The sequence below is a fragment of the Bipolaris victoriae genome, assembly GCF_000527765.1.
Source record: "Bipolaris victoriae FI3 unplaced genomic scaffold scaffold_97, whole genome shotgun sequence".
Classification (NCBI taxonomy): domain Eukaryota; kingdom Fungi; phylum Ascomycota; class Dothideomycetes; order Pleosporales; family Pleosporaceae; genus Bipolaris; species Bipolaris victoriae.
Genome location: NW_014575295.1, coordinates 23,343 through 50,420, shown reverse-complemented (window position 1 = coordinate 50,420; position 27,078 = coordinate 23,343). Strand labels below are relative to the sequence as shown.

General features: G+C 50.4%; 12 protein-coding genes across 12 annotated transcripts; 4 read left to right on the top strand and 8 right to left on the bottom strand.

Annotated features, from left to right (window-relative positions):
* Window positions 1-326: 326 nt before the first annotated feature.
* On the bottom strand, window positions 327-3,015 carry COCVIDRAFT_19060 (hypothetical protein; the record flags this gene model as incomplete). Its single annotated transcript, XM_014697458.1, has 2 exons — window positions 327-1,129; window positions 1,179-3,015. The coding sequence occupies 2 exons, from the start codon at window positions 3,013-3,015 to the stop codon at window positions 327-329; spliced, it is 2,640 nt and encodes an 879-aa protein (XP_014552944.1).
* A 759-nt stretch (window positions 3,016-3,774) lies between these two features.
* On the top strand, window positions 3,775-4,726 carry COCVIDRAFT_108860 (hypothetical protein; the record flags this gene model as incomplete). The annotated part of the gene is made up of 2 exons (XM_014697482.1): window positions 3,775-4,255; window positions 4,302-4,726. The coding sequence occupies 2 exons, from the start codon at window positions 3,775-3,777 to the stop codon at window positions 4,724-4,726; spliced, it is 906 nt and encodes a 301-aa protein (XP_014552968.1).
* Window positions 4,727-7,021: 2,295 nt separating this feature from the next.
* COCVIDRAFT_19058 (hypothetical protein) lies at window positions 7,022-7,559 on the bottom strand (the record flags this gene model as incomplete). The annotated part of the gene is made up of 3 exons (XM_014697457.1): window positions 7,022-7,076; window positions 7,169-7,384; window positions 7,519-7,559. The coding sequence occupies 3 exons, from the start codon at window positions 7,557-7,559 to the stop codon at window positions 7,022-7,024; spliced, it is 312 nt and encodes a 103-aa protein (XP_014552943.1).
* A 685-nt stretch (window positions 7,560-8,244) lies between these two features.
* COCVIDRAFT_108958 (hypothetical protein) lies at window positions 8,245-8,821 on the bottom strand (the record flags this gene model as incomplete). The annotated part of the gene is made up of 3 exons (XM_014697481.1): window positions 8,245-8,457; window positions 8,519-8,648; window positions 8,706-8,821. 3 exons carry the CDS (start codon window positions 8,819-8,821, stop codon window positions 8,245-8,247), a joined length of 459 nt encoding a protein of 152 aa, XP_014552967.1.
* Window positions 8,822-11,075: 2,254 nt separating this feature from the next.
* On the bottom strand, window positions 11,076-12,398 carry COCVIDRAFT_64605 (hypothetical protein; the record flags this gene model as incomplete). Its single annotated transcript, XM_014697480.1, has 1 exon — window positions 11,076-12,398. A coding segment is annotated over one exon (1,323 nt), but the record flags the coding sequence as incomplete, so codon positions are not given.
* A 557-nt stretch (window positions 12,399-12,955) lies between these two features.
* Window positions 12,956-15,561, bottom strand: COCVIDRAFT_29735 (hypothetical protein; the record flags this gene model as incomplete). The annotated part of the gene is made up of 4 exons (XM_014697479.1): window positions 12,956-13,686; window positions 13,735-15,161; window positions 15,218-15,312; window positions 15,388-15,561. 4 exons carry the CDS (start codon window positions 15,559-15,561, stop codon window positions 12,956-12,958), a joined length of 2,427 nt encoding a protein of 808 aa, XP_014552965.1.
* A 373-nt stretch (window positions 15,562-15,934) lies between these two features.
* Window positions 15,935-17,361, bottom strand: COCVIDRAFT_108906 (hypothetical protein; the record flags this gene model as incomplete). Its single annotated transcript, XM_014697478.1, has 2 exons — window positions 15,935-16,772; window positions 16,820-17,361. The coding sequence occupies 2 exons, from the start codon at window positions 17,359-17,361 to the stop codon at window positions 15,935-15,937; spliced, it is 1,380 nt and encodes a 459-aa protein (XP_014552964.1).
* A 427-nt stretch (window positions 17,362-17,788) lies between these two features.
* On the bottom strand, window positions 17,789-18,901 carry COCVIDRAFT_108914 (hypothetical protein; the record flags this gene model as incomplete). Its single annotated transcript, XM_014697477.1, has 2 exons — window positions 17,789-18,622; window positions 18,671-18,901. The coding sequence occupies 2 exons, from the start codon at window positions 18,899-18,901 to the stop codon at window positions 17,789-17,791; spliced, it is 1,065 nt and encodes a 354-aa protein (XP_014552963.1).
* Window positions 18,902-19,169: 268 nt separating this feature from the next.
* Window positions 19,170-20,924, top strand: COCVIDRAFT_40929 (hypothetical protein; the record flags this gene model as incomplete). Its single annotated transcript, XM_014697476.1, has 1 exon — window positions 19,170-20,924. One exon carries the CDS (start codon window positions 19,170-19,172, stop codon window positions 20,922-20,924), a length of 1,755 nt encoding a protein of 584 aa, XP_014552962.1.
* A 111-nt stretch (window positions 20,925-21,035) lies between these two features.
* Window positions 21,036-22,997, bottom strand: COCVIDRAFT_108919 (hypothetical protein; the record flags this gene model as incomplete). The annotated part of the gene is made up of 1 exon (XM_014697475.1): window positions 21,036-22,997. The coding sequence occupies one exon, from the start codon at window positions 22,995-22,997 to the stop codon at window positions 21,036-21,038; it is 1,962 nt and encodes a 653-aa protein (XP_014552961.1).
* A 296-nt stretch (window positions 22,998-23,293) lies between these two features.
* COCVIDRAFT_108946 (hypothetical protein) lies at window positions 23,294-23,479 on the top strand (the record flags this gene model as incomplete). Its single annotated transcript, XM_014697474.1, has 1 exon — window positions 23,294-23,479. One exon carries the CDS (start codon window positions 23,294-23,296, stop codon window positions 23,477-23,479), a length of 186 nt encoding a protein of 61 aa, XP_014552960.1.
* Window positions 23,480-24,235: 756 nt separating this feature from the next.
* On the top strand, window positions 24,236-26,229 carry COCVIDRAFT_29730 (glycosyltransferase family 8 protein; the record flags this gene model as incomplete). The annotated part of the gene is made up of 4 exons (XM_014697473.1): window positions 24,236-24,268; window positions 24,327-25,225; window positions 25,274-25,961; window positions 26,053-26,229. The coding sequence occupies 4 exons, from the start codon at window positions 24,236-24,238 to the stop codon at window positions 26,227-26,229; spliced, it is 1,797 nt and encodes a 598-aa protein (XP_014552959.1).
* Window positions 26,230-27,078: the final 849 nt, after the last annotated feature.

Sequence of the window (27,078 nt, the reverse complement as noted above, 5' to 3'; positions counted from 1 at the left end):
CAACGTTTTATAGAAGATTTACAGGTTCATGGATATTTGATTGGTGATTTTCTTTTTCTTCTTTCCATGTTTCATCTTTTCATCATCGAAGCTAGAATCCAAAGAAAAGGTTCTCTTACTAATCGTACAGTTGATGCGTTTCTTACAATGCAATAAAAAAAGAGGGCCAATATGGGAGCCCCTGCGCATGTGGAACTAACTCGTTCAAGAGTGGAATTGGAATACCCTGCCGCAACAAAAAAACGCTCTAGCTCACCCATGCCTATAGAAAACACGCCTTCATATTGCAGTGGAAGGAAAAATCAAATAAATGGACTGACATTTCATCACCTACTGCTGTCCAGATCCTTGAATGTGGCTGGGCTGGGTGGTACAAGAGGGCCCTTGACACCATCATCACCCTTTGGTTCTATGTATCCGGGCGCCTTGCCGTACTCGCCCGAGAAGTACTTGTGGAAATCTTGATTGTCCTCAAAGGGCCTAGGACCAAGCAGCCTGATCATGTCTTCGCGGCCGAGCATTTCCTTCCTGAGCAGCTCTTCAGCGACCAAGCCTACTTCGTGCTTCTTCTCGGTGAGCAAGTCTTTGCATTGCTTGTAGGCCTCATCTACGATACGCTTGACTTCCATGTCAATGTTCTTGGCTGTGTCTTCGGAGAAGGGCTTGGTGAGTTGCTGGCCCTCGCCGTCCTCAAAGTAGATGTAGCCAATCTTCTTACTCATTCCCCATTTGCTGACCATTGCAGTGGCCATCTGGGTGACCTTACGGAAATCGTCAGACGCACCAGATGTGACGGTGTCGAAGTGGAGTTCTTCAGAAACACGTCCGCCGAGTGTCATCGCCATACGGTCCATGAGCTGGTTTACGTTCATAAGGTAAGTGTCACCGTTAGGAAGATATTGGGCATAGCCGAGTGCACCTTGGCCACGCGGGATAATGGAGACCTTGAGAAGAGGATCCGCCCACTTGAAGTACCAACCGCAGATAGCGTGGCCAGCTTCATGGTAAGCGACAGTCTTTTTCTCTTCGGGCTTGAGGACGAGAGACTTCTTCTCAAGACCGCCAATGACTCGCTCGATGGCCTGTTCGAAATGCACCATGGCGACAGTATCCGCGTTCGCACGGGCGGCTGACAAGTATTAGCAATAGAATGTGTAATCAGGATGTAGAATTCTTACCAATCAAAGCAGCTTCGTTGACGCAGTTGGCAATGTCAGCACCAGAAAAGCCTGGTGTCAAAGCTGCTAGCCTGCCCTTCAGAAACTCCATGTCTTCCTTGGTGACAATTTTCTTCAGATGGACACCAAATATCTGGCCACGGCCATCCATAGTGGGCTTGTCAATGTTGATATGCCTATCGAAACGACCCGGTCGCATGAGGGCCTTGTCCAGAACGTCCGGTCGATTGGTGCCTGCAAGGACAACTACTTGCTCAGTGGTATTGAAACCATCCATCTCGGTGAGGATCTGATTGAGGGTGGCTTCACGCTCGTCGTTGCCACCACCAAAGTTTTGCTTCGAACGAGCACGACCAATAGCATCGATTTCATCAATGAAAATGATGCATGGCGTACTCTTACGCGCATTGGCAAACAAATCTCTGACTCGTGAAGCACCAACACCTACGAACATCTCGACGAACTCGGATCCACTAACACTGAAGAAGGGTACGCCCGACTCTCCAGCGGTAGCCTTGGCAAGGAGTGTCTTACCAGTACCTGGGGATCCGGAGAGAATGGCACCACGAGGGATCTTTGCGCCGAGCTTCTGGAATCGGCCAGGATCCTTAAGGAAAGACACAAACTCCATAATCTCCTGCTTGGCCTCATCCATACCAGCAACGTCACTAAACTTAACCTTGACGTCTGTCTCGTGGTTGAACTTCTTAGCGCGGCTCTTGCCCATACCAAAGACACCACCACCTCCTCCTGCACCGCCTCCTGCACGCCTTGTAAAGTAGAAGAGTGCTCCAAGAAGGAGAATGGTAGGGCCAAATGACAAGAAAGTGCCAAACCAGGAGATCTCGTTTGAGTAGGCGACAGGAATGCGTTCAGAGCTGGGGATGCCAAGTTCATATTGAGCGTCGTCCATTTTGCGTTCAAAAGCCTCGACGGAGCCAATGGTGAAGTAGTAGTAGAAGTTCTGGTTAACGGAGGGAGAGTCGGGGTACATGGAAGCAACAGCCTCGCGATGTAGGTGCACCTTTGCCTTGTTGCCGTTGAGGATGACAATCTTCTCGACCAGGCCCTTGTCTAAGAAGGTAGTCCGGAACTCCTGCCATGTAATCTCCTTGGTGTTCTCGCCTGGGAAGACCATCTTGTAGGTAAGGTATGCGAGGAAAGCACTGATAAGTAGTGTGTTTGTGTCCATACCGCCGCCAAATTGGGGTCCGGGTGGTCCACCAGCACCACCCTTGGAGCCCTTGCCTGGGCCTGGGTCGTGTGCACCCGACTTTTGCTGTGGCTCTTGCGGGTTATCATTGTTGAACTTTTGCTGCTCGGCGGCCTTGCGGGCCATGTTGGTGGTTAAGCGCGAGATCTTCGCCGCCGTGGCCAGATCCAGCTTCTCGCCTCTTTCTAGCTTGTCCATCTCTAGGCGGAGCTCGGGTGGTATGCCGTTTCGCTTGATTTCTTCCATTGCGTCTTTGATGTTCTGCTTCTGAGCCTTCGGAACGCCCATGGACACAAATGACACCAGCTGATCCAGCATCTTTTCCTCCTCCGGGGTCAGCTTAGCCATCTGAGGCTGTCCTTGGCTATCCTTGTCTGTTCCTGAAGGTTCATTGGAACCAGGTCTGTCGGAATGACCATCCTTCTGTACCGAGTCATCGTTCTTCTTGTTCTTTGGCTCTTCTGGTGGTCCTGTCGCAAATCTCCGAGCGCGTTGCTGGGTGTATATACATTGTGGCAGTGGCGCGCGTATCCGTAATGTGCGTGGTGCTCTTGTGACGGCAGCGTTGAGGTAGGGTCGGGAAAGGCGGGCGAGGTTGCCGGATTGTCGGAGGAGGGTTGACATGGCAGCGGTGGCCTAGGATGGGGGAGGGGCTACAATAAGTGACTCGGGATTGGGGTATAATACAGTGAAGGTGGGGAAAGAAAAAGAATTAAGACAGCAGGTGACCGGAAAATCCGCGCCTGAATGGATTGGACTGTACTGCCGCGCGCTGGCAGGAGGAGAGTCTTTGTGGCGGGTGCGCCCTTGATGGCAAAAGCTAAGATATGACAGAATCATCGAAGTTCCTCGCATCGCCGACACGCCGACTGACTAAGCGGGGTCCGGCGGCGAGTGTCAGCGCAGTTGACTTAGCTTATTACTAAGCTAAGCCTTGGCACGGATATCAGGTTAGCGTGAACGCTAAATATCGTGCTTTACTTTAACTTCACACAAATCAGAGATCACGTATGCATGGCTGACGACAAAATGTGATTATATTAATTCCAAATGTAGAATTCATTCCATTGGAACTAGCATTGAATGTAGAGGTTGAGTTGGCTTATGTAACACACCTGCCCCATCTAACCTCGACCATGGTAGCCGGGACCAACCCTTACCAAATCTCTACGTGCATACTGCTATGCCTGCCTAGGGTCCACGATACTGCTGCCTAAAAGTGCGTCCTCCGCTCTCTCACTAACCGGACTGAGCTCGCCGAGACAACACAGGACTGTTGTTTCACCTTTACTCGGGCAACCATCTTGTCCTAGGCTATACGCCACACATACTAAACCTTTATCACCCCATTACTGTAACATGACCCCGAGAACCTGCGCCGGCATGACTTCATATCCACAAATCTCCCTTGCGGACCTTCCAGACGGCTCCCAGCTTCAAAAAGACTTTCTCGATACAACGTGGTTTAAGACTTATGGCCGAACACGACGATTCCCGACACCCGAATACTTACTTTCCCTCTTTCCAAAGAGCCATCAATCCAACACAATGAAATTTGAAGACCTCGGTCTTGTTGTCAAATTCGGGCAACGTATCACTACAACAGAGGCTATCAACCTTTGGGCTGTCCGCAGGATATTCCAGGAAGCTGTTCCGGTACCAGAAGTTTATGGATGGAGAGTTCTTGAAAAGGAAGGAAGGGGTCGATACGTCTTCATCTATATGCAACTCGTCCAGGGCCCCACGCTCCTAGAACGGTGGCCTGAGCTGTCTTGCGCTGACAAGCGAGCAATCTGTACTGATCTACGTGCCATGATATCTTCTCTTCGGACCCTCCGGGACAGTGAATCACAGAAAATCATTGGTAAGTGTTTTAGGTAGTTAGGTGTGACCCCGCTAAATGCTTACAGGAACTATATGTCATGGTGCTGGGGAAGATATCTGCGTGAAAGAAATACCTTCGGTAAGGCCGTTTCCCTCTCGAGCTGAGTTCCACGACTGGCTTTCTTGGTCGTGGCGCCAATGCGCTCCAGATCCACAAAGCATCCCGGATCCATGGAGGGACTGCCTTCCAGACGATGGGCCAATTACTTTTACGCATGGTGATCTACATCGTGGTAACATCATTGTCAGCGCCACGAGTCCTGCTAAGGTTGTCGCAATCATTGATTGGCAATTGTCAGGTTGGTATCCGGACTATTGGGAATACTGTAAAGCTTTGTTCACAGCAGAATGGGGCAAAGAGTGGTGGGACTATATCCATCAGTTCTTGGATTCTTACCCACCAGAGTTCGAGACATTTGATTTCTACATGCGCACCCTCGGCATATTTTAAATTTACCACTTTTAGCGGAGGTTTCATCTTCCATAGCACATCAATGGGCTCAGTAATAAAAGTCAAATGAATTGAGAGTACCCGTAAACCTAATAGCAAACCAAACCAAACTCCATAAAGACTTAAGCCTGCTCACTCCTGCCGAACCCACTTTGTACCGTCTCAGGGCCTGTGTTGGTCGTACTGGCTATCCTCTGACCAACCAGTTGTGGTTGATACAGACCACTGTTGGTTTTTTTGCGCATCAGCAACGGATCGTAGTCCAATGCCAACTTGCGGTGGGTCTTGGTTTGACTGAACTACGTCTATAGCCGCTTCATCAAGGTATCCGAGAGCAACAAGACGACGAACATATTCCAACATCATGTCTGGCAGTCATAACTCGCCGTCTGTATCTGTTAGCAGACGCACATTTCGTTAAGAGTCTTACTCTACACTTACCGTCAGGAAGTCTGGGTTAGCTCTGGGCGGCTGGATCTGTGTCGCTGCCCTCTCAAGATTGTTTCGTGGCATGTCCTGCGCTCCAGGGTTGCTTCCTGAGTGATGCAAATGCTCTGCCAAGACGGACCCGATTGGGATCACCTGTTTGATACGTTGGGTAGCCTCTGGTTTGTACTTGCGTTTGAATTCCAGCTTGAATCCAAACGGGGGACCACCAATCACATGGATGATGGTTCCCTCCGGAGCATCTTCTTCCTCAGGAACCCATATACTAAAGTGGGCACGTCAACCTTGCGGAGCCGCGTAAATGATGAGGAATATGAGGCGAGAAGACATGGTCGATGGTAGTAGTAACGATTTTCGTGAGATCTGATGTTGGAGAGAGAAGAGATTTGAATGAAGATCTAAGAAGGTAGTGGCTGTTTGATAAAAGCCAGACCATCGAGACTTGCTTTATCGATTGGAGTGGGCAGCTTCCCCTCGACAGTCACCGCCTACGAAGTACCTCACCCACCTTTACTAGTGATTCCGGCTATGGTAAACGTAAGTGAAGCAGCTGATGCTGCCTAGGCAGTGACTTCCGAGGGAAAGCTGCCTTCGTCGTAATCGTAGTTCGCTAGTCCGGTGTCCTCGTCACAATCATAATCGATCTATTGTATCCAATAAGAGTGTGCCTCATTCACCGATACGCTGTATCGCAACGAGAACTCCAGACCCAATTGGTCCGTAGGCGCACTTACAGACCCGATACGTGATCACACTGTATGGTTATGATATTTTAGACTTAACTGGTAGGCTCTTAGTGAAAATAATTGGCCTGCTATCAGATTGCGGCGCAGTCATCGTGTATGTGTGATGCAAGTATGTGTAGCACCGAGCTCATAAACTGTGCCGTACAACTTTCACAAACAGTACGCAACTGTTGTACACAAGTTTCCCTAAGAATCTCCTAAGAATACTCGTGTCCCACACGAATGAACCAAAGTGCCAGCAGTTCCCAAACTATCGAAAAGGCTTGCGGTATTAAATATAACGGCATTCAAGTCGAGCCATACCGGTTTTTATACGATAATCGTGCTGATCAATTCGAGAGTCCACCGATAAGTTGTGATAGCTATGGTCGAGAGCTATTTGTCGCTGTTTGAGTGATCCTGTCGTTATGAAGATTGCCTTCTAGGGGCATCCTCATATCTAGACTAAGAGACGTCGAAGATGTCTCCACAGAGTAACCTATTCCATTTCTCTGGCTCGTTCCCTTGACTAAGGCTGTACTCAAGCCCCCACTACAGACAGTAACCATTGCGGTGACGTCTATAGCGACTTGACTCGCGCGTGCCTTACATCAAACGCACACCCCCTTTCTCGTTTCTTCCCCAACGATTCACACAACATCACTGGCCTGCTATGGCTTAGAATCATGTGCGTATTTATACCGGGAATACCCAACTCTTAGTTTTTGGGTTACAAGAGAAAGGATATTGGAATTTTAACTATTGGGATTTCTTGGTATGCCGCAATGTTTTATTATTCAGCCTTTGGGTTATTGAGACTACATGATTTTAAGAATGTGCTACTACCTATTGAACCAGGCTTGTTGTGTCCATAGCCAGTCACTGTCAGAAGACTGTTATGTACCATGGTTCGAAAACGCACACGTGCAATCCGAAGGAGCCGACAGGGCACCTACAAAGTCAAACAAACAGAAAGGTATAGATTCAGGTCGTGGTTGTACAGTCTATTTGTCGTCTCGCTACAATGACTAGCATGTTGCGTGTATCCTCCACTTGAGTCTTTCAACGACATGCACTACACTCCATCAAGCCAGCCTCTTGTCACTTCTGCTCAGTGCATTTACTACTCCTCATCGGCGTACAGAGCACGGCCAGGCTTCGAGTTGAGGAATTCGTTCCTAGTCTCACCGTTAGCCTTCCGGAACACCTATGGTTTCGTCCTACCCATCGTCTTTCCATTTCACATCTGAGCCCAACGTCATGAACTCACCTCTCGATTGCCCACTGCATCACTCCGTATCCGAGAACTAGCGGGGGAACGATGTAGAGAACCTGGTTCTTGGATCGGCGCACAACGTTCCAGAAGCCCTTGCTGAGGAAGTTGGCCATGGGGCGCTGTCGGTTGGGGCTCAGCTGGTAGGTGACGATGCCCTTTCCGGGTCGGCCACCGCCCTCGTAGGGGTTACCCCATGCGCCGATGTGCCATCTATGCTATCGTCAGCATGCGCTCCACTCTAGTCGGCCATGCACACGTGTGCCGTCTATGGAATGCGGGTTGGGGCGCGGAATCTTTCGAGGCGGGTGCGGGTGCCGCGGCGTGCGGGGAGGGCCGAGACATACGTGGTCTTGGTCTTTGCCTGGGATTCGGGTCCGAGAGCCATTGTGAAGATGTCAGGTGCGGGTGTGGACGTGCAATGGGATGAGCGGTCGGTCGTGACGATGTTGCTAGAAAGATGCAATCCGAGCTGCGATGCCAAGCCTTTTTGTGCTCTAGTCTATATCAGGGAAGAGCTGGGACAGGCGAATCAGCTTAATGCTATTGGTCAATTCGTCGATGAACGAACAACCTGTACTTGGTGAGTAGTACATCACTTACTTGAGATATTCTGTATCTCACTCACACATTCTTCAAACAGAGGGAAGAGAAATAAAATAGTGCTACTTGCCGCCATCCTTCCCACCTTGGCTAGCGATTGCGCCACGACGCCCACCATGCTGTTTGTATTCCCCGTACGTCTCTGGCATCTTGTGATTTGTTGATATAGCGTAGACTCCTTTAGTGGATTATATCTTTTTTTGGTACGTATTGGCTGTTCTCTTGTGAAGGTATTGAGTCAGTCCGGAAACACCTAATAGGTAAGAGCAAAATGAACTTCGAGTGAAGGGCGACTTATATTCCCGTGATACTGAGACCTTGTCTAGTAGCCTCACGTCAAATTCAACATCAGACAAACGTATATGGTTCTCAGAGTCCTTCATCACTGTATCATATATAAGATTTTAACGCACAGGATTTTATTACACGCTAACTCCTAAACCCCAAAGGCCCACGCATCATCCAGCTCTCTACTGAGTTATCACAACGCCCTCGTTCATGATAATCCCATAAGTGACAGTCCGACTCAGTCTCTGTGGGCAGCCCTCATAACTTTTATAAATTGTGGCATTATAAAAGTTACACATCTCGTCGATAACGGGACGAGCGTTGTAAAGATCATTCACGGTACAATGACCCGTGCCGCCCAGTCCGGGAGGGACAGTACAGGGCTCGATCAACTTCTCATTGTCAGATTTCAAGACTTGTAGCTGGTAAAGAGCGGAAGGTGTGGAAGGAATGTACCTTAGAGTACTTGTAGTGGTTTACGCAGTGGCAGGCAAAGTCTTCGGCTGCGCAGCCATCGAGCATGCTGGCTTGGACTTGGCATTCATAAATGCAACTGGGAAGCCAGCCTTTGAGCTTATTGTTGTTCCTGGTTCTTTATGTTAGCTCAAATTATAATGCAGATCCCAGATTATAAGAAACATACAAGCAGCGATATTTCGCCATATTTCCGGGAGCGGAAGCTCGCGTAATGTTGAATGTGAGTTGAGCGTTGGCAACAGCCAAGACCGAGAAAAGCGTAGCGATAGAAGTGAAGTGCATGATTAGAGTTGATTCACAGATAAAGAACGTAAAAAGTGTGGTATGATAAGTGCTGATGAGTGAGCTGTTGGTACTGCATTTGAGTTCAGGAACAACCAGTTTATATATCACGTACGACTCTAGTCTCTCCCTGAAGCTGGCCCGTGACTAAACGATCCGCAAAACATGAATGTGTATCTATGCGACTGTAAAGTTGCAAATAGAATATTCATGTTTACAAATATCACTTTTTTGTAGTAGACTTCGAGCGAAAAGCATTTGCAAGTTACACCCCTAAAATGTTTTTTTTGGGTTCAAGGTCCTATGGTCATTTCCCAATCCTGCCATTTTGTCATGGAGCTGTTTTGTTGCACGCTGAGACAACAATAATACTCATGTCTGGCGGTTTTGTGTGACAGGTTGAACTCTCTACGCGCATCGTCTCCGGTGGTGAGAAAAGCAATTCAGCCAAATGAGCTAGTCGAGATCATCCTATAACTCCGCTATGTCAGCTGTTGCACCGCAATCAATCAAGCTTGATTGGCTGTGGAATAGGAGACCTAAAACCGTTTTCGCTCAACATGATTACTTGTTTCTCGATAAAAACTATACTCCACTAAGGCACAGGATAAAAGGGAATATGAGAGCTCAAGTTGCGGTTACAAAACAATATGCTTAGCACCGTCAAACGAGCTGGTTGACCAATGGCGATATGCAAACACATCAAATGACAAAATGAACAGAGTGCGAATGGGTTTATTTAGAAAAAATCTGAATGAGAGGCTTGAAGCAAAGAAGATACATCAGGCGGAACTTGACAACGGCCGAGCATAGATGCTGTGTAGATCACCCTAGCCCGCCTCTCAAACCTAAGAAAGTCCTCCGAATCTCCGAAAAACGAGGTGGCTTTCTTATCCCTGGGGCTTAAATTGTTGCGTGCCGGATCTCGAATATACGAGAATTTGAGGATTGGGCCTAAGCAACAACTTGTTCCCCTTTCTTTTTCGATGTCATCTTTGAAACATGATTTGCTTGTTGGGTCAAAACTTGCCTATTCCTATCTAGCATCATCGAATAGATAAAGATCAGCCCTGCAAATTCAGGCAAAATCCAAACAAACCAGTGGATAGCTCCCATCCTAACGTTTGGATGTTTATGCTCGCGAAACTGTGATGCTCTATGCTAATACCTTCATATCCCTCTACCAAACGCTCTAATGCCTTTTTCGCTGCTAATTTTGTTCATCTTCCATATAAATACAGAAAAGACATATCTTAGAACGCTAAGTCTCGTGTAAGGCATCTATACAGAGCTTCCATGCTGTATGACACAGTTCCTATCTAGACATGACTTTTCAATCTTGAATAAAAGCCATCAAAAAATCAGTTTCTATAATATTCGTCGCTTTACAATAACACCTGTACAACTACCCGTCCCTACCGGTGGCTGCAAACACATACGAACATGTCGCTTTAGTGATGGCAAAACCGACCAAACTAGTTGGGCAGCGCCAACGCACCTTTACTTCCGCATAGAAAAATGCACCAGACTACGAGATCACTTGAATGATAACTTCCAACTTCTCATTCTATTGGCTAGCTTACTGAGATCTTTTTAAGAATTGTGCTCTCAAGCGCGTTTGCAAAACCATTTGGTTTATGGTGACGCAATTCCTGCATTGGCAGACTCGTATCTTGCTTGATAGCAACCTGTTTGTAGTGTTTGTAGTGAGTGCAAAAGATAGTGAGTGTGGAATTTAGCGCATCACATGTGAGGACCTCTCTCACACAACAGACCTGGTCCAACCATCTTTACAACTCACGTCATCACTGCTGAGTATCATTCTACTATCAAATTCTCTCTAAAATGAAAAAGAGCCGACCCCACCCTCGCGGTGGCTCATGTAGGCCGCACTCGAACCCTCCTGGGGGATCCAGTTCCCCTGCCAAACCAGAGTCACGACTACAGTCTTCCAATGGCAATGTGAGGGGGAACAATGACTTGGAGAAAAGTTGTGTCAGACGTCCAAGACATCGAATCAGAAACATTAGCAAAGATACATAAAGACACTATATGGAGAACAGAATGGACATTTACTAAATAGATCGTAGTAACAGCTGTAAAAGTACATATATGCTCAAAGACATTAACTTTCCCCACCTCTCCTCTCGCCCCACCATACCTCCTACTCCGCATCAGAAAACGCATCTTCATCAGAAATCTCCATCACCTCGTGTGGAACTTGCCCCTCGCCCTCACCCCTGGCCTCTCTCTCCTTCCCATCCCCCAACCCCGGCCCACTCTTCCAAAAATACTCCCACCCAATCAACCGATTCCCCCCATCAACCTCGTGATCCCCCTCATCAGCCAGTACCCCATCCCCCCCCTTCATAAACTTCCTTCCCCACCCCACATTAAGCGGCAACCCCGTATGCGCCGCGCTCGTCCCACCACGCTTCCTCACCCCACTCCAATGCTTAATGCAATGCCCCAGAACCGGCAATTTGGGCGGCAACAAGCAGCTACCCCTGCCAAACTTGCCTCGAGGCACGTTATACCGTGTGAATTTGAGGTATCGGCGGTTTGTCTCTGAGAAGTCTACGACGCGGAGATTTTCGCGCTCCATTTTATTTTCCAGGCTGCCGTCTAGTCGTACTACGTCTTCTGCGCTTAGCTTGTTCGTTTGAAGCGGGGTGTAGTGTGTGCACTTGCGCTTGCGGGCCCCGGCAGGTTTGGGGTGGTTGCGGTCGGGCAGTAAGCGGAGGGAGTAGGTGCCGATGAGGTGGTTGATGACTGGGTCGAGGATTGCGAGGCCGCGGGAGTAGAGGCGGCCGATTGTTGTTTCGATTGCGTCGAGGTGGCAGGCTGAGAGCTTGGTCTTGTAGAGTTGGTGGATGAGGGCGTCGATGAGTGGGGATTGGATGAATTTGGGGAGGCCGAATTGGAGCATGCAGTTGTACAAGTGTATTTTTTCGAGGAGGGATGAGGGTATTTCCATTGCGATTGGGCCGTTGGGGGCTGTTAAGTAGTTTTTCATCTTTTGGTTTGTAGCATGATGGGACCTTTTTGGTTGATTGTCATCGGTGGTATCCTTGCTCTTTTGACTGCTCATGTATGTTTTCACTTTGTCGAACCACGGGATGACGTATGCTTCAATCTCATCGGCGCGTATATATGCCAGTTGTTCGTCCACCGGATCCTTGAATTCTACTTGTGGATAGCAGACTGGGAGACGCAACTCGTCACTGCCGGGATTATACGTAAAATGGTCCTTAGCAAAGCTCGAACACAGAATCAGAGTCTCGCGGCAAAGAGATCTCGACAACTCCTTGTCCCCTCCTTGCTTGAACCCTTTTATCCATTCGAAATCGCTGCCCCAGCCACATTGCTTCTCGCAATATAGGGTTTTGAAGTACTGTTCTTCGATGATGATCTTCACATCTTCAGTAGACTTTGGCCCGCTCCTCTGCTTGCACACACTAATCGGATCTGGGTATGAAGGGTCTTTGTGTGCTCTCATCCATTCGTTCCTTGCCTCGTCTTCTAGGTATTCCTCGTGTACGATCACAACTCTGCCGTCTTCATCGTAAAGAACCATTTTCTTTTCTTATAGATATCAATGCGTATTAGAATAAAAATACTCAAATTTGAAGTTCAAAAGTCGCAAATGGCGTCGGTCAGCGGAACGCGATGTGTGAATACTAAAAAGGAAATGCTCGATTTCCACATTCTTTGTTCAAGTCACGGATCACAAAGACGTGTGCATTCTCCAAGGGCGTCGAGAAACAACAAGTACTTTCTTTCATGAATGCCGGATTTGAAATAAACTATATCCCAAGTACAATACTTCTTGCTAGGGATTGCTGCATCGTATCGTTTAGCGTCACGTTCGTGCATGGCTGTTGACGGACCACGAGCCATACTAATCAGAATATGAACTAGATCTTGGGGACGAAGACTGCTAATGCGCATTCGAAACTGTTTCTTCAACACTAATCACGATTGGCACCAAAAGGAATACAACTTGTAACACGAGACAGACACTATATAGAATGTACAAACTGTTCAATACGAGGGCGGGGCTGACTAAAATTACTCTCACTGACTTTCAGTAAAAGCAACGATTCTTGTAACCATGATCTACATACGACAATCCTACTTCTTTCCTCCCCCACCACAAGCCCTCTCTAGCGTCAAGAATGCGAAATGGCCACCAACAACCGGTCGGGCAAAGAACCATGGCCCAGGAAAGCCACCGTCACCCTCTGTCACGTAGAGATCGGTAAAAGCCCGGTCCGTGACCGTCTCGTTCAACCATAAGGCCACGCGATCTAGTATCTCAGAGCGCACCTTCTTACTTGCAACAGCTGCTGCCTCGAATTCCCAGTCTGATTTGGTGTAGAGATGGCGCGAGTCAAGGGGCAGACCATACTTTTGCATAACATTTCCATACCATTCGCTTTGCAACGAATAGACAGAATCTGGGATGAAGTCTTCGGTTATAGGAGTACGGCCCGAGCTGTCTTTGAAAGGTGTCAAGGGCCTTTGCGCGTCTTTGTTACCTGATGCGTAATCTAACTTGTCGACTGTTGATGACGAGTTCGTGAAGGTTGGATGGAAGCACAGGACCGCGTCTGCGTACAATGAATAGAGCGTAGTCCAACTTCCATACCAGTTATAGGCAAGCTTAGCGTGTGTGCCGTCACGTGAAATGGCATACTCCTGCCACTTCTTAATGTAGGTGTCGGAAATGTTGCGATAATGCTTCGCATCACCAGGTCGGTCCATGAGATCTGCAATCTCGCTAAAGGCTTTGATGCCAACGATCCCCTTCAGTGCAAGGTTAGTCTGAAGCGGCAGCCAGCCCGCGAAATCATCAGTGGAAACTGGTTACGTAGTTAGCCAGTGTCTCAAGTAAATGTGTGAGTACTTACGCTGATTGTGTGGTTCTAGTGTATCTTCAACGAGATAGCCAGTCCACTGTTTCCAAAGATCGTAACTCCCTTCAAGCCATTTCTTAGCCTTGTCGACTCCCTTCGTCCTTCCACCCCAGACTTCGTCGATGTACTCGATGCCATTATACGAGGCGACACTTGTAAGACCAAAAACACTCTCATCAGACTCCTTCATGTCGCCGTCATGGCCAACAGCGGACCAAATAGACTGGGCTTCTGCTTGAGAGCTGTAAGTCAACGAGTTGACTAACGCAAGACCCATGATGAGCATATCGCCACATTCCTCAACTGGCATATACTCATCCCTTCCGTCAGCATGCCCGGTAAGGTTAGGGAAGTGAGCGCCCAAGTCATGCATCGAGTATTTGTTTGGATACTGCCCACTGAGCTGATGTTCAAGAAGTGGCTCAAGAAGGTACGCCAGCCACCGGGGTTGCGTGTAGAGGAAGAATGGGAAAGCTGGGAAGATGACATCCACAGTTTGACAGTTGCCGTTTGAAGAGATCTCCTTGAGAAATAGCAATGGATTTTCCTTGGTGCCAGAAAAGCTGGTCGCGCCCATCACCTGTCGTGCAGACAGGGCAACGATGTCGACATAATTGGTAGAGCCAGATTCATAGGCGTCAATGCGCAATTGCTCGGAGTAGTTGCTGGCTAGACTGCTGGCCGTGGCAAAGTCACCATAGTGGAACTGAATAAGCTTGTCTTCGTCATGAAACCATGACTTCCACAAGGGTCGCATGAAGGTGAGGCCCCGTGCAGATGCATACTGTGTAACTGGGTCTTGAACATGGGTGAGGGTGAATAGCACGCTACCACTGGCAGCTTTCGAAGCAACACTCGACTTCCCCAGCTCGAAAGATTTCACAAAGGCGAAAACTGGCTCCTCATCCATGATGCCACGGAAGTTTCCATCCACTTCGTTCTGAAGTGTCCCAGTGCGGGCGAACCTCTGGCGGAGTAACGCGGAAGTGCCAGACTGGTGACGTACATCTGCTGGACCTGTGAAGTGCAGCTGACCCCACTCGGGCTGATCATTTGTTTCGGTGAAGAGTTGCTCGACCTGTCGCTTCACTTGCCACGTCTTCAGCTTGTCTTTCAGACCAGGCGCTACGTGCTGGAATAGACCCCATTCTATGAGACTCTCCCTCTTGCCGCTAACCCATTGACCATTCACATCAACATATATGTTGACATCAACAGTTCCTTCTACATGTATGGAGAGATACGCTGCCGGAAGAGTCTGTCGCAAGGTTGATGTGGGTGTTATGGGAGAGAGGAAGGACAAAGTGATTTCCACGTTCTCTGCTTTTCGGGATTTCTTGAATACTTGAAGCGAGTATGTGAGGTTCGTAGTGGACGCGTCGTACTTGGCACCTTTGTACACCGGATACGCTACCGTGTAACTGCACAACCAACAAGTCAGCATTGAATAAGTCACGGGTGTGGATGTCATGCATACCTTTTGTCGGTTTTATCTAAAGAATCATGGGGCCTGCCCAACAGTGGAAAGACTCGATTCTCATCGGGAAGAGATGCCAGCACGCCGAATCCAACCTATACAGAGCTTGTAAGCACAACGCCCAATGTGGCTGGGAACCATGTCGCCGTAGAGAAAGTGGGCAATCGCACCTCTGCACCAGTCCAAAACATGGGCCATTTGCTCCAAGGCTCCTCACGCGCATTCTGCAGCCATGTGCTCAAATACGGGTTTCTTACGATCAACGGAAGGACCGGAGGCTGGAGAGTCGAAGCATCGATGACGCTTGCTAGAAGCGCCGTAGCGAATATCCCGAGGGAACGCATTGGAGCGGCCCGCGCGAAATCGATTACACAGGCAAAAGGGCAAACTCGGTATTAAAACTTCAGAGACATAGATTGATGTTACACAATATACAGAGGGATCGAGGTTGTATTGAAGATGGGAGCTGTCAGCTGGGGGATGGAAGCTCGGGGTAGCTGCATTCTGCGGGGTTGTGGAGCGGCCAATGAGCGCCAGGTGCCTTGCATCATGGGTGGATCGACACTCGTCCCATGTTTCATGACGCGGCCTGACCTCTCACCGTCTCTATCGTCGCATCGAGCTCTTTGCCAAAGAAAAGTCTCCAGATGTGACGATGAACAGTTGTAGCTGGTGTATGTGGATCTCGGTATACCTCTTGTCTCAACAAGGCGCATACTATTGTAAACCAGGCGAGTCTTCCATATTGTTAGTTGATTCTGCCGCACGTGGTGTTCGTGGACTTCGATGCTTCCATACAGACGCAATGGCGCTCATCAAAGAAGATGTCATGCGGCCTCGCCCCGTGCATTTCTTTGATGAAGATGTAGATATTTCTTCTCCCGCCGGTTTCACAGGACTTGGAGTACGCATAGTCCGGTCGCCCATGGCATACACTGGATTGGGATAGTAAATGGGATGTACCAGAGAAACATTCCTCTGTGGAAGACTAGGGAGCGGTCGAATAGTCGGTTTCGTAGGCTCCAATTTGATAGAAGGTGGGATAGACAGACGGTAAGACGATGGCGGATTGGGCATAAAATTATCCATCTGTAATGCTTGCTCGTTGGACTGTTCATCTAGTTCCTCTACACTAGGGCCGGGAGTACAGTGCGGGATGTATGTACGCGGTTGCCACTGGGATGTTACCCTGCCAGAGGAACGGGCAGTTGCCGCTGATGTGTCTCTGTTACTGATTGTATTCCAGTTTTTTGTTGTATTAGTCTCTCTTTTGTCAACTCCAAAATCATTCTGCAGTCCACTGTTGACTGAACTGTAGGTCTCCTGGTCTGTACTAATGCTGCGTATACTTGCGTCATTTGGCTCAATCACCAAAAGGTCATTCTCTTCTCCAACCCCGTTATGTTCTGAGCGAAGCACCCCTAAGTCTCGTAGTTGGTCTCGAGTGCGGTAATAGTATCGGAACGTTGCGAAAGGTCGGTCCACCGGATCGACAAGGGCGAATTTGTAGAAGCGTTTAGGCTGTTCTGGTCCGGCGCGTCCAGCGTTGACGAGGCTGCTGCTTTTAGTACTGTGCCTTCTCTGTGTTCAAATCGTACTTACTTGATCCTTCTACCCTCCTTTGCATGTTGTGTATCCTCGTACATCTCTACCTGCCTCTGAATCCTCTTTCTGGCATGTGCACGATGCACTCGTATCTCCACGCAAGCTGTCTCATCAAACATATCCACCATGCCTATTCGGTGTGTGTCGTTTTCCCTCGGCGGTGCGAAACACAGCACACGTTTCTCGATCCTCTTAACTCCCTCTGCATCTTCGGGGCTCTCAAACAAGCCAAACATAGTTTTCCCTCGCCAGCCCTCTGCTTTTCCAGTCGACCAACTCACAATGTGCGCGCCATCGATATATAGCTTGAAGAAGAAGTAGTGCTCATCGGGAACTGGCGGCGAAACGGCATAGCTTATCCAGAACGCAGTGCCTGGTAGAGCGGGCACAAACACACTACATGTTGACGTCTTGCTTTCGAAAGGCTTTGGCATGAATCTTGTAATCCCGTGGTCATCTCTGGGATCGGGGTGATACTCAGGAAGCTTTTCGATATCCAATTGAGAATGGAGCGTAATGTCTACGCTGCAATGGTGCATTGCGTCGGTTGTCTGTCGGTAAAGATGAGTAAGTGATGATGCCGGCGCTGAGTATAAGTAGGTGCGACTGTATACTCGAGGTGAAGCAAACAGAAGATCCACTAGCGCGGTTAATATCTCAGTGTATATCATGTACTGTAAACGGGAGCCCAATAAGTGCGGAGGGGCAATATCGATAAGCAAAGAGCACGCAAAGCAACCCTATCTTAACCGTTCTGCACTTCTGATGGTTGGCAATACCTTATCGAACGCCAGTAAACTTACTGTTCTGCAGCTGTGACTGACGCCGTCGCCTCCATGCTACTTCGGACATCTGAGTCAACGAAGCGTCTGTTCCCCGGGACCAATAGATGCAGGCAGTGATTCCTAGGTATAAGTGTACAGGGTATTAGATGTTAATGATACAATGACCGTATTCCGGAGCCTTTTACTTTTCGCCCTCCCCAGATCCTCCATTCTTCTCCAGATAATCCTTGATACTGAACATACCCGTCCCCCTCTCGAGCGGCTTTTGTTGGTTTGGACTAGGCTTCCAGCCAATCATGTAGATGAGCCTGAAAGTAGCAGGTAGTGTTCCATCGTCATTTCCATGGAGCTCCTTGTATATTCCCTCAGCCGCAAGCAGCACATCTCGATGTATAGCGCCCTTTTCTCTCGCCAGTACGGCATTCGACTCGCCCATAGCCTGCAGATCCTTCATCAAGGAAAATGTATCAGGGAAGTCGACAACGATATCGTCGACGTCTACTGTAAGGAGGTTAAAGCCAGCTTTTTGCAGCAGGCCGCCAACATCTTTTACATCCGCCAGTGGCGAAGTATGTGTTGAGACGCCACCTCTCCGGTCAAGCTCTGCTAATTGAAGCGATGTCCGAAGCTCATATAAACTGTCACCACCCATCATGACACCAATGAAAGGACAGTCGGGTTTCAGTACGTTGTTAATCTGGGCAAGGACTGAGGGCAAGTCGTTGATCCAATGTAAACTTAGATTGCTCAGGACCGCATCAAAAGTGTCGGCCTCATAAGGCAGCAGCTCCGAGGTAGGAAGGACCTCTCGTACAATGTCGATTTCCTTGTTGAAGGGTAAGTCTGCATCTCGGTAGAGCAACGATCGAGACGAGTCAGCGGCTGTGATGGTACCGATGCGCTTGGACCGCGGGCCCTTTTCTGGTGCATCCTCGGACGGTAATGTCAATGCTCGAGAAAGATTGCATGCATTTGCACCGAGATCGAGGACTTTTGGGAAATGTCGGTTTATGTCCTATTCGTCTTAGCAGTTGCTCGTTCTACAGCCAAGAGGCGGCTCTACCAGGACTCGCTCACACAATCGTGAAGCAACCTCGTCTCTCAGGTAATCTACATTCCGACTTGTCTCAACATCCTTTGCAGCCCGCTCCTTTTGCATCCATTTTTGCTGGGTACTAAATATCTCGAGCATGGGCGCTCCAGGCGCTTGAACAGCATAACGTCGTGTGAATTGACGGGAAAAACATTGTCGCCTGCATGGCGAAATCAAGGCTCGCACAGAGAAACCAGCCATGTTTGCAACAAACCGTGCAGTTGACTGAGCTGAGAGGCAACGCGCTCAAAGAAAGAGGCGTGGATAGAAAAAGATGTTAAAAGTACTACGTCAACATAGCTGCTAGTAGCTATACCTAGCAGTCCGCCAATCGGCGTTTGGCTCCACCGAGCTGTACCTCCGCTGTCCAAAAGTTGACCTCCACACTCCCCCACGCGACAACCAGACCGGCAAGTAGGAGGAGGAATCCCAAGCCGAGACCCTTCCATTGCAACACGTACAAATCACCATGGCACAAGCATTCCCATACACATACTATGCCTGCGACTGCTTCGACAGCAACAGCGTAGCAGGCACAAAACTCACCTCGCACGTCCTCGCTGCAACCGACGACGAAGAAGAGACGCTCGACCCACGAAACCCACGCTCCAACTACGCCCTCTACCCGCTCGAGCACCTCCTCTACTGTGAAGACTGCCTGCAAATCCGCTGCCCACGATGCGTAATCGAAGAAACGCTGAACTGGTACTGTCCCAACTGCCTCTTCGAAGTCCCCAGCTCGGTCGTCAAAAGCGACGGCAACAGATGCACGCGCAACTGCTTCAACTGCCCCGTCTGCATATCGCCCATGATTGTCAATCTGCTCGAGAACCCGGACGTCGACCACAGCACAACAGACCGCCACATCCTCGCGTGTCCGTACTGCCATTGGAGCACGGTGGAGACAGGCATCGAGTTTGAGAAGCATACGGGCGTGTATTCGCAGATTTCACGCATAGCGAATGGAGGGAAGCCGATACCATCGATCAAGGAGCGAGATAAAGAGCGAGAGAGACGCAAGGAGCTGGAGGCTCAGCGTAGAGATTCAAGAAACCCGCAGGCTTCGTCTCGTGGCTCGGCCATTGTGTATGCGGGGGGTTACGAGCCGCCCTCGCGCGACGACCTGTTTGCGAATCTCGCTGCGTTCTACAAGGCGGAATTGGACGCCCAGACGCCATCAAATCCGCTGGAGATGAACTTTTCCTCGCCAACGGCGTATTCTCGCATTATGAACTTGTACTCGACGTCGACGAAGAAGTCAAAGCGCAGCAAGCCCACGTCCATGAGAGACGCAGCGTCTGAGTTGGAAGGTCTGGTAATACACGATCCCGCTGCTGAAAACGCAGCAATCGAGCGTATCAAGCGGGGCGGCTGGAGTGCTACATTATCTCCCACCCAAAAGCTCGCCCAGCCCGACCCCTACGTACAGTTTGACGACCAGCTCCGACCCATCCCAACACTACTCTGCACAAAACGCTCCAAGCGCTGTCGGTCCTGTCGCCACATCCTCGCAAAACCCGAATCAAAAATCACATCCACACGCTACAAAATCAAATTACTAGCTCTGAACCACATCCCCCGCCTCAGCGTCCGCGCCTTACCACCCTCTTCCAACCCACCTGTCCCCGTCCCCGCCTTCCCAGGCTCCGTCCCAGCACCAGCACCCCAATCCGCCCAACCTCAGCCCCAACCCCCCTTCAACTACAACGCCCTCCGCCCGGGCATCCCCGCACACTTCCTGCTCCACCTTAGCAACCCCCTCTTCGACCCCATCCGCGTCACCCTTGCCACCAGCAGCACCACCCCCGGCAGAGTCTCGTCGCGCGTAACTATCCTCTGCCCCGAATTCGAAGTCGGCGCCAACACCGACGTCTGGGACGACGCCCTCTCATCCTCCCCCGCCCCCATGCCGCGCCGCTCCACAATCAATGCCGAAACAGGCCAGATTGAAGCCGGCAAGATTTGGGATAAAGGAAGAAACTGGACGAGTGTCGCGATTGAGGTCATACCGGGGTTCCTGGATGAGGTTAATGGCGAAGAAGAGGAGTTAGAGCCCGATGATGATTTACTGGAGATTCCCATCTTTGTGCGCTTGGAGTTCGAAGTGGATGTTAATGCCGAGGAGAGGGGGTTGGGAGATTCGAGGGGGAGTAAGGGGGAGAGGGAGAAGAGGGAGGAGGCGTTTTGGACGGTGGTGGGGGTGGGCAGGATTGCTAATGCGTAAGGGAGAGTTTTGAATGATGATGATACCCCTTTGTTCTTATGATGATGAATGTACGAAAGCGTGGGATAGAATGTTATTCATTGTGCTCGATGGCATTTCGATGGCATTTCTTCAAGACGTGGTCTCACTGTCTTTTTTCTTCTTTCGAGTCACCATTCCATCCAACGTTGCTTGACTTGCTTCTCGCTTGTGCACTGGTTTCTTATCTACCTTCTTGCTCGTCGGCTTCGCTCGCTTGCTACGCTTCGGTTCATCTTCATGTCCGCCTTCCTCATGCGCATCTGCCTTGTCGTCTTCGTGCTTGATCATTGCACCGGGTGGACCCTTTGTGCCCTTAGTCGGCCCCTCGGCGTCATCATCAAACAATTTACGCCAGCTTCCATCAAGGACTTGAGGCGAATTACCGTAAAGGTTGACATGGTACGCATTCTTCATGCCCTGCAGACAAACATCTCTTCTTGTGGGGAAATCAAACATTGGCTTGGGATATGTTTTCGAGCCAGCGTCTGCACCACTTCCAGTCCCATCACCCTTGATCAAACACCCCCACTTCTTTTGATCAGCAATCGGCGCCTTGTGCGGTTCATAAATGTATTTCTTGTCGAATTTGGCGAGTTCAGGTACGTATCGGCGTATAAAGTTACCCTCCTTGTCCCATTTCTGGGGGAAGGCTATAGGCGAGTAGCAGCGATAGAATTGGGCGAAAAAGGCGGTGCAAGAAAGCCATTGCCAATTGCCTATATTACACGCAGCTTCATGGTCGATGAGCCATTCTTCGAAGACTTCGGCGCCACGCTCCCAGTCAATGTAGCAGCCACCTCTAGTCAAAAAACACGCAACGGCGTGGCGGCCGAGGTGGTGAATCCAACCTTCCTGCGCGAGCTGCCGCATCAGTGCGTCAATCCAGGGAAATCCCGTGCGGCCCTGTTTCCAGCGTTGGAAATGGGACTCAGCTTCTGCATTGTCGATTGTGTATTCTCCGGTGATTAGGCCAGACGAGGTATCGACTTTGGAAGGAAGATGCCAGGGGATAAAGCGACAGTGAGAGTTGTTGTAGGTTTGACCAAACGAATATCCCAGTGATGCTTGTGCGCCAAAGTACATGTCGCGAAAGAGGAGTTGGCCGGTCAGACTGGTAGGTGGTTGTGAGGCTTTTCCTTTGTATTTGTCGGCTACATCTTGAGCGCGCCAATAGAAGAGACGGCAGCTCAGGGAGCCAAAGTGCATGTGCGGAGATAGAAGAGTAGTGGATTGTGGCTCGAATGCAGTCGGTGCAGTATTAGGTTTCTCAAAGGTGGCTGTGTATTCTTCATCTGCGATTATTTTATCAAGCGCTTGCAGGGCCACTATCTCTCCACCACGGTGTGGTGTTGTTGCTGGCTTCAGACCCAGCTCTTCCATAGTAGGTACAGCAAAATCGCCATTCGGTCCGGCCAGGGCAGTGTACGAAGCTTCATTTCCATCTCTTTGTATCGAGTTGATATCTGGTTGGCTTTCTGGCTTCTCCTGATCAAACTCTAAACGCACTTCTCCAGGGTCGGGCAATGACTTTGGTGCGGGGATGGGTCTAGGGACTGGCCCAATCTTCTTGGCAGCTGCTTGTACCTGGGCCATGCTCATTGTTGGTTTCCCGTTGTTATTCTTGACCAAGTCATCCGGATCATACAGTGTCCTTCCAGTCTTGGTGATGACGTCGACGCCCGCTTGCTTCGCAATCTCCATGACCTTGGCATCACGCTCTCTGGCATAAGCATCCGTATCCTTTTCAAAAACCAAATGGGTGATGTTCCATGCCTTGAACAACTTGGGAAACAAAGTTTGCGGGGCTTCGCGGATGAGGAAAAGCTTCGACTTTGGGTTCAACTTGGTGATGGATTTGGACAGGTCGTTTTGGCAGTCGATGAGGTACTGCCAGCGATTGGGACCAACACGGGCACGGTAGACATAGTGTGGGTCCCATGTCCATACAGGATAGAAACATTCAGGGTCAAGGTCCAGGGCAGCTTTCAGAGCTGGGGAATCATGTAGACGCAAGTCGGTCCGGAACCAGTAAATAACCCGCGACTTTGTCATGTTGCGTAGAGTTTGCCAGGACTCAGAAAACGAAGGGAATGAACAAAAAGAATGGAGAATTATCACAGAGGTCAAGCATGAAGAGATGCTTCCTCGACTAGTGGACGGGGAGAGTGCATGGCTGAATGCATGCGGTCATCGATCGGAGCTAGGACGCTCGCTAATCGTTGAGTGGTGTAACAAACCAATCGGCCGTATTTTTCCCTGTGCCGGACACGATGGAGAGACATGATCAGGGTGAAGGAATCGACTGTGCTGCAGACAGCGGCAGCAGTACTCCTATGTCCGGGGTTGGCATGCTTAGCGGGGAAGGGTTCAAGAAAGGGTTCGGGAAGGGTTCAGGGAAGGGTTCAGGGAAGGGGCTCAGGGGAGACAGGGTGTCAATTCTTCGTCAACGAAACACGCTGAGCCATGGTGGAGCATCGGGATGGTGGGCAGTGGGCAGGTCGCGAGAAAAAGAAAGGGCGTGGGCGTGGGCGTGACACAGGCGGAGGTTGCTTTGGCTAGTCGAGGCGGTGAAGGGCCGGCTCGCACGGGCGTTCCCCAGCGTGGGCGGGCTCTGCGGAGACGATGGGCGCAGGGCTGAGTTTGGAGCCGGAGCATGCGAACTCGGGGGGTGATGTCTGGATGAGATGCATTAGCAGAGGGGTTAGTCGGTAGATGATATGTACCTGTGTACATGCACATATGCACAGTACACTAGACGAACAGCACGACAGGAGGACGGAGGCAGGGCTGGGTCACGGGACGGACGCACGATGATGGCAGCAACGGGTGGGTGGCGCGCGAATGCCGTCAGTGGTCGAGAGAGGTCCAGGGTGGGAAGGTGGGAAAGAGGCCCGAGCTCCCAACGCCCGCTTGCTTGGGCCGTCGTCTGTTGTGACATGGCAATCTCCCAACAGACAGCCCTCGCGCGCTTGGACTTCACAAATATAGCCCTCTCCATAATCGCCTTTGCCCTGCCGTGACGCTTCAATCCAGGGCGCAACGTCTCTGCTCAACATAAAAATTTTCGTGCTGTCGTGTCACTGCTGCTGTCGCGCGGCACCCTCGCGCCCTCTGTCTGGATATATTACTGCGGGGAAACAAAAACAGCAACGCCCTTGCCTCGAAGCCATCCATCTACAGCTAGACTCTCTGACGTGGAGACCACGGACAACTGTACACCTACTACCCCTCGGTCGCCTCGACTGAACGCTCCCTCACTCCAATTTTCAATTTTTCACCTCTTTGCAACAATGGCTGAATCACTGGAAGATGTGTACATCACGGTAGGCCTTCTTGCGCCCTCAATTGAATCAATTGCACCCTGGCTAACACGCCCCACAGCTCCTCATGAGCGACTCGTACCTGCCGGGTGCAGCAGTCCTGGCTCATTCCCTGCGAGATGCCGGAACCACGAAGAAATTGGCTGTGCTCATCACCCCCGAGACGCTCTCTGAGCAGACTGTTGAAGAACTCAAGGTGCTGTACGACTATGTGATTCCAGTGGAGCGTATCCGCACTGGCAATACCGCCAATCTTTACCTGATGGGGCGTCCTGACCTAGCATACACTTTCACCAAGATTGCACTATGGAAACAGACTCAATTCCGCAAGCTAGTATATCTCGACGCCGATGTTGTTGCCCTGCGTGCTCTGGACGAGCTGTTCGACATTGACGCCCCGTTTGCTGCAGCCCCAGACATTGGCTGGCCAGATGCCTTCAACAGCGGTGTCATGGTCATCAAGCCAGACCTGAGTGTATACGAGGCTCTGCAGACCATGGCAGCTGCTGGTGAGAGCTTCGACGGCGCAGACCAAGGCTTACTCAACCAGTACTTCGAGCACCGTCCCTGGCAACGCCTCAAGTTCACTTACAACTGTACCCCGAATGCCGAGTACCAGTGGGAGCCCGCATACCAACACTACAAGCACGAAATTGCCGCTGTTCACTTCATCGGCAAGAACAAGCCTTGGTCGGGCAACCATCCTGGTGGCAGTGGTGTATACGGAGAGCTGGTGGCACGATGGTGGGCAGTACACCGGAAGCATTTTGGAGATGGACAGAGAGCTGGTGAGACACATGGCACGCAAAGTGAAGCCATTAACTCTTCCTCTTTTGTCCCTCCCCCTGCAGAAGCTTCTTCTGTCCCCACCGAGCCACCCATTATTGAAACTGAAATGGAAGTGCAAAATGTTAACCAAAGTGATGTAGGAACTCTCGAGAACCCCTGGGACCCAACCAAGTACGTACCTGCACCTTGAATTCATACCCCTCATGCTAACATTCATAGGTCCGGCCCCCCATCCCAATCGAAGCCCGAAGCCGCCAACTTCCCAACCCAGACTTATGGTTTCAGCGACGACCCTTCCCTTTTCAGAGCCCCAGGTGCCTATCCAGATGCTCCCAAGGACATGTGGTACCAAGTACCAGACAACAAGCCAGAGCCTGCTAACCTGCCTCCCCCCATCTTTCCATGGGAGCAGGCTGCCGACAGACCCCAGCCGACGCGTGTCTTTGCCGAAGACCGGTCGCCAGAACCCACTCCTGCTGTTGAGTTACCAACGCATCCCTTTTCTACTACCCACTTCGAAGGCGATGACAAGACGGCAGCTGAGGCTGCCAAGAAGGAGCCTTCACCTGAAAGGCCCTCGGGCCAGCAATGGCAATCCGCCACTGGTAATGCATGGGATAACGTTCCAGGTATCGACAATTATGTACGCGCCGTATCCGACCTCAACGGGCAGCGTGGTAAGAATGCGGCTCTCCAAAAAACGACGGGTACAGACGATATCGCCTCGCCCACGATTGAGCGAGGTCGTCGCGAGAGCCTCATCATAACCGACTTTCCTTCTGCTGTCGAGCGGCCGAGCCTTCCTGTGACACCAGCCCCTGTCCGCCGCCCCATGTTCTGGGGTGATGAGAAGAACAAGACCGGTGAATTACCTTCTGCAACAGGTGTGCCTGACCAGACCGAATGGGTGAGTCAACAATGATTCCCTCTTCCTGTTCACTCTCTCAACTGCTCCAACGACGACACGATATGACAAGAACTAACTTTGACGTGCGAAGAATCCCGAGGAGAAGCTTGACCAGTTACGACGCTCATCCCTCATTGAATTTGAGCACCTCAAGAAGGACGAACACCCTGACCCGCCACTGCGCCAACTGCCAGAGCATTCTGTCGGGGATGCTGCAAAGGGACCTGACGGCGGTGACGTCCCGGTAGGCGAGCAGGTCAAGGTCTGAGCAACGATGGTCACCCCATCTACCTTTGGCGATGACGGCCCCTCAGTCAAGGCTAGGGGGTATGTTGTCAGTCCAACCAAAATTACAGAGTAAAAATGGCAGGGTTCAGGACGAGTATGATGAGAGGATTGGAGGGTTTCGTCACTTTCATTTACCAGACGATGCGATGAAGTCATATACCTTATGTTGTTGTTCGCTGTCATGGATTTTATCACGATTCTACACTTAGCCTTGCTGGCGTTGCTGTTCTCTTCTATCTTTCATTGGCGAGCTCACATGAGCATCTGCATCTGCATTGACTAGCGATTAGCTTGCTTTACTCGTCGTCATATCAATCAGCATGAGCATGAGCATCGCCTTTTTTATCATATACGACCCCGCTTGTTCAGGAAAAAACTGTTGGTCTCTTTCCAAGGATCTAGAGTTGACGTGGAGAGATAGCCGCTGGTAACGCCGTCTATACAGAGTACCACGTAAGTATGCATGTATGGTACGCTCGGATGCAGGGTTTGCGGCACATGCATGGCATATGCATGCACGCCCCGACGGTGGGTCCGCACTAAAGAGCTTGACTTTAGCTGGCGTCTGTGCCGTTTGGTGTGTCCTCTCCCTTGGTCCCATGGCCCAGCTAGGTCATCCAAAATGCCCCGCTTGCCCCTCCCTCTGCTCGCGCCTCGGTTTGCTGCCCTCACACAACCACCTGCCCAAATAAAACTTCAACCAATCCGTAGACCGTGAATAAGCGACAATCAAACTCGCAGGCGCTTCCTCTGTCCCTCGCAGCCTTTTTGTTCCTCATCGTCGCCTGGCTTTATTGCAACACCTAGACGCGTTGCACCCTCCATCCCC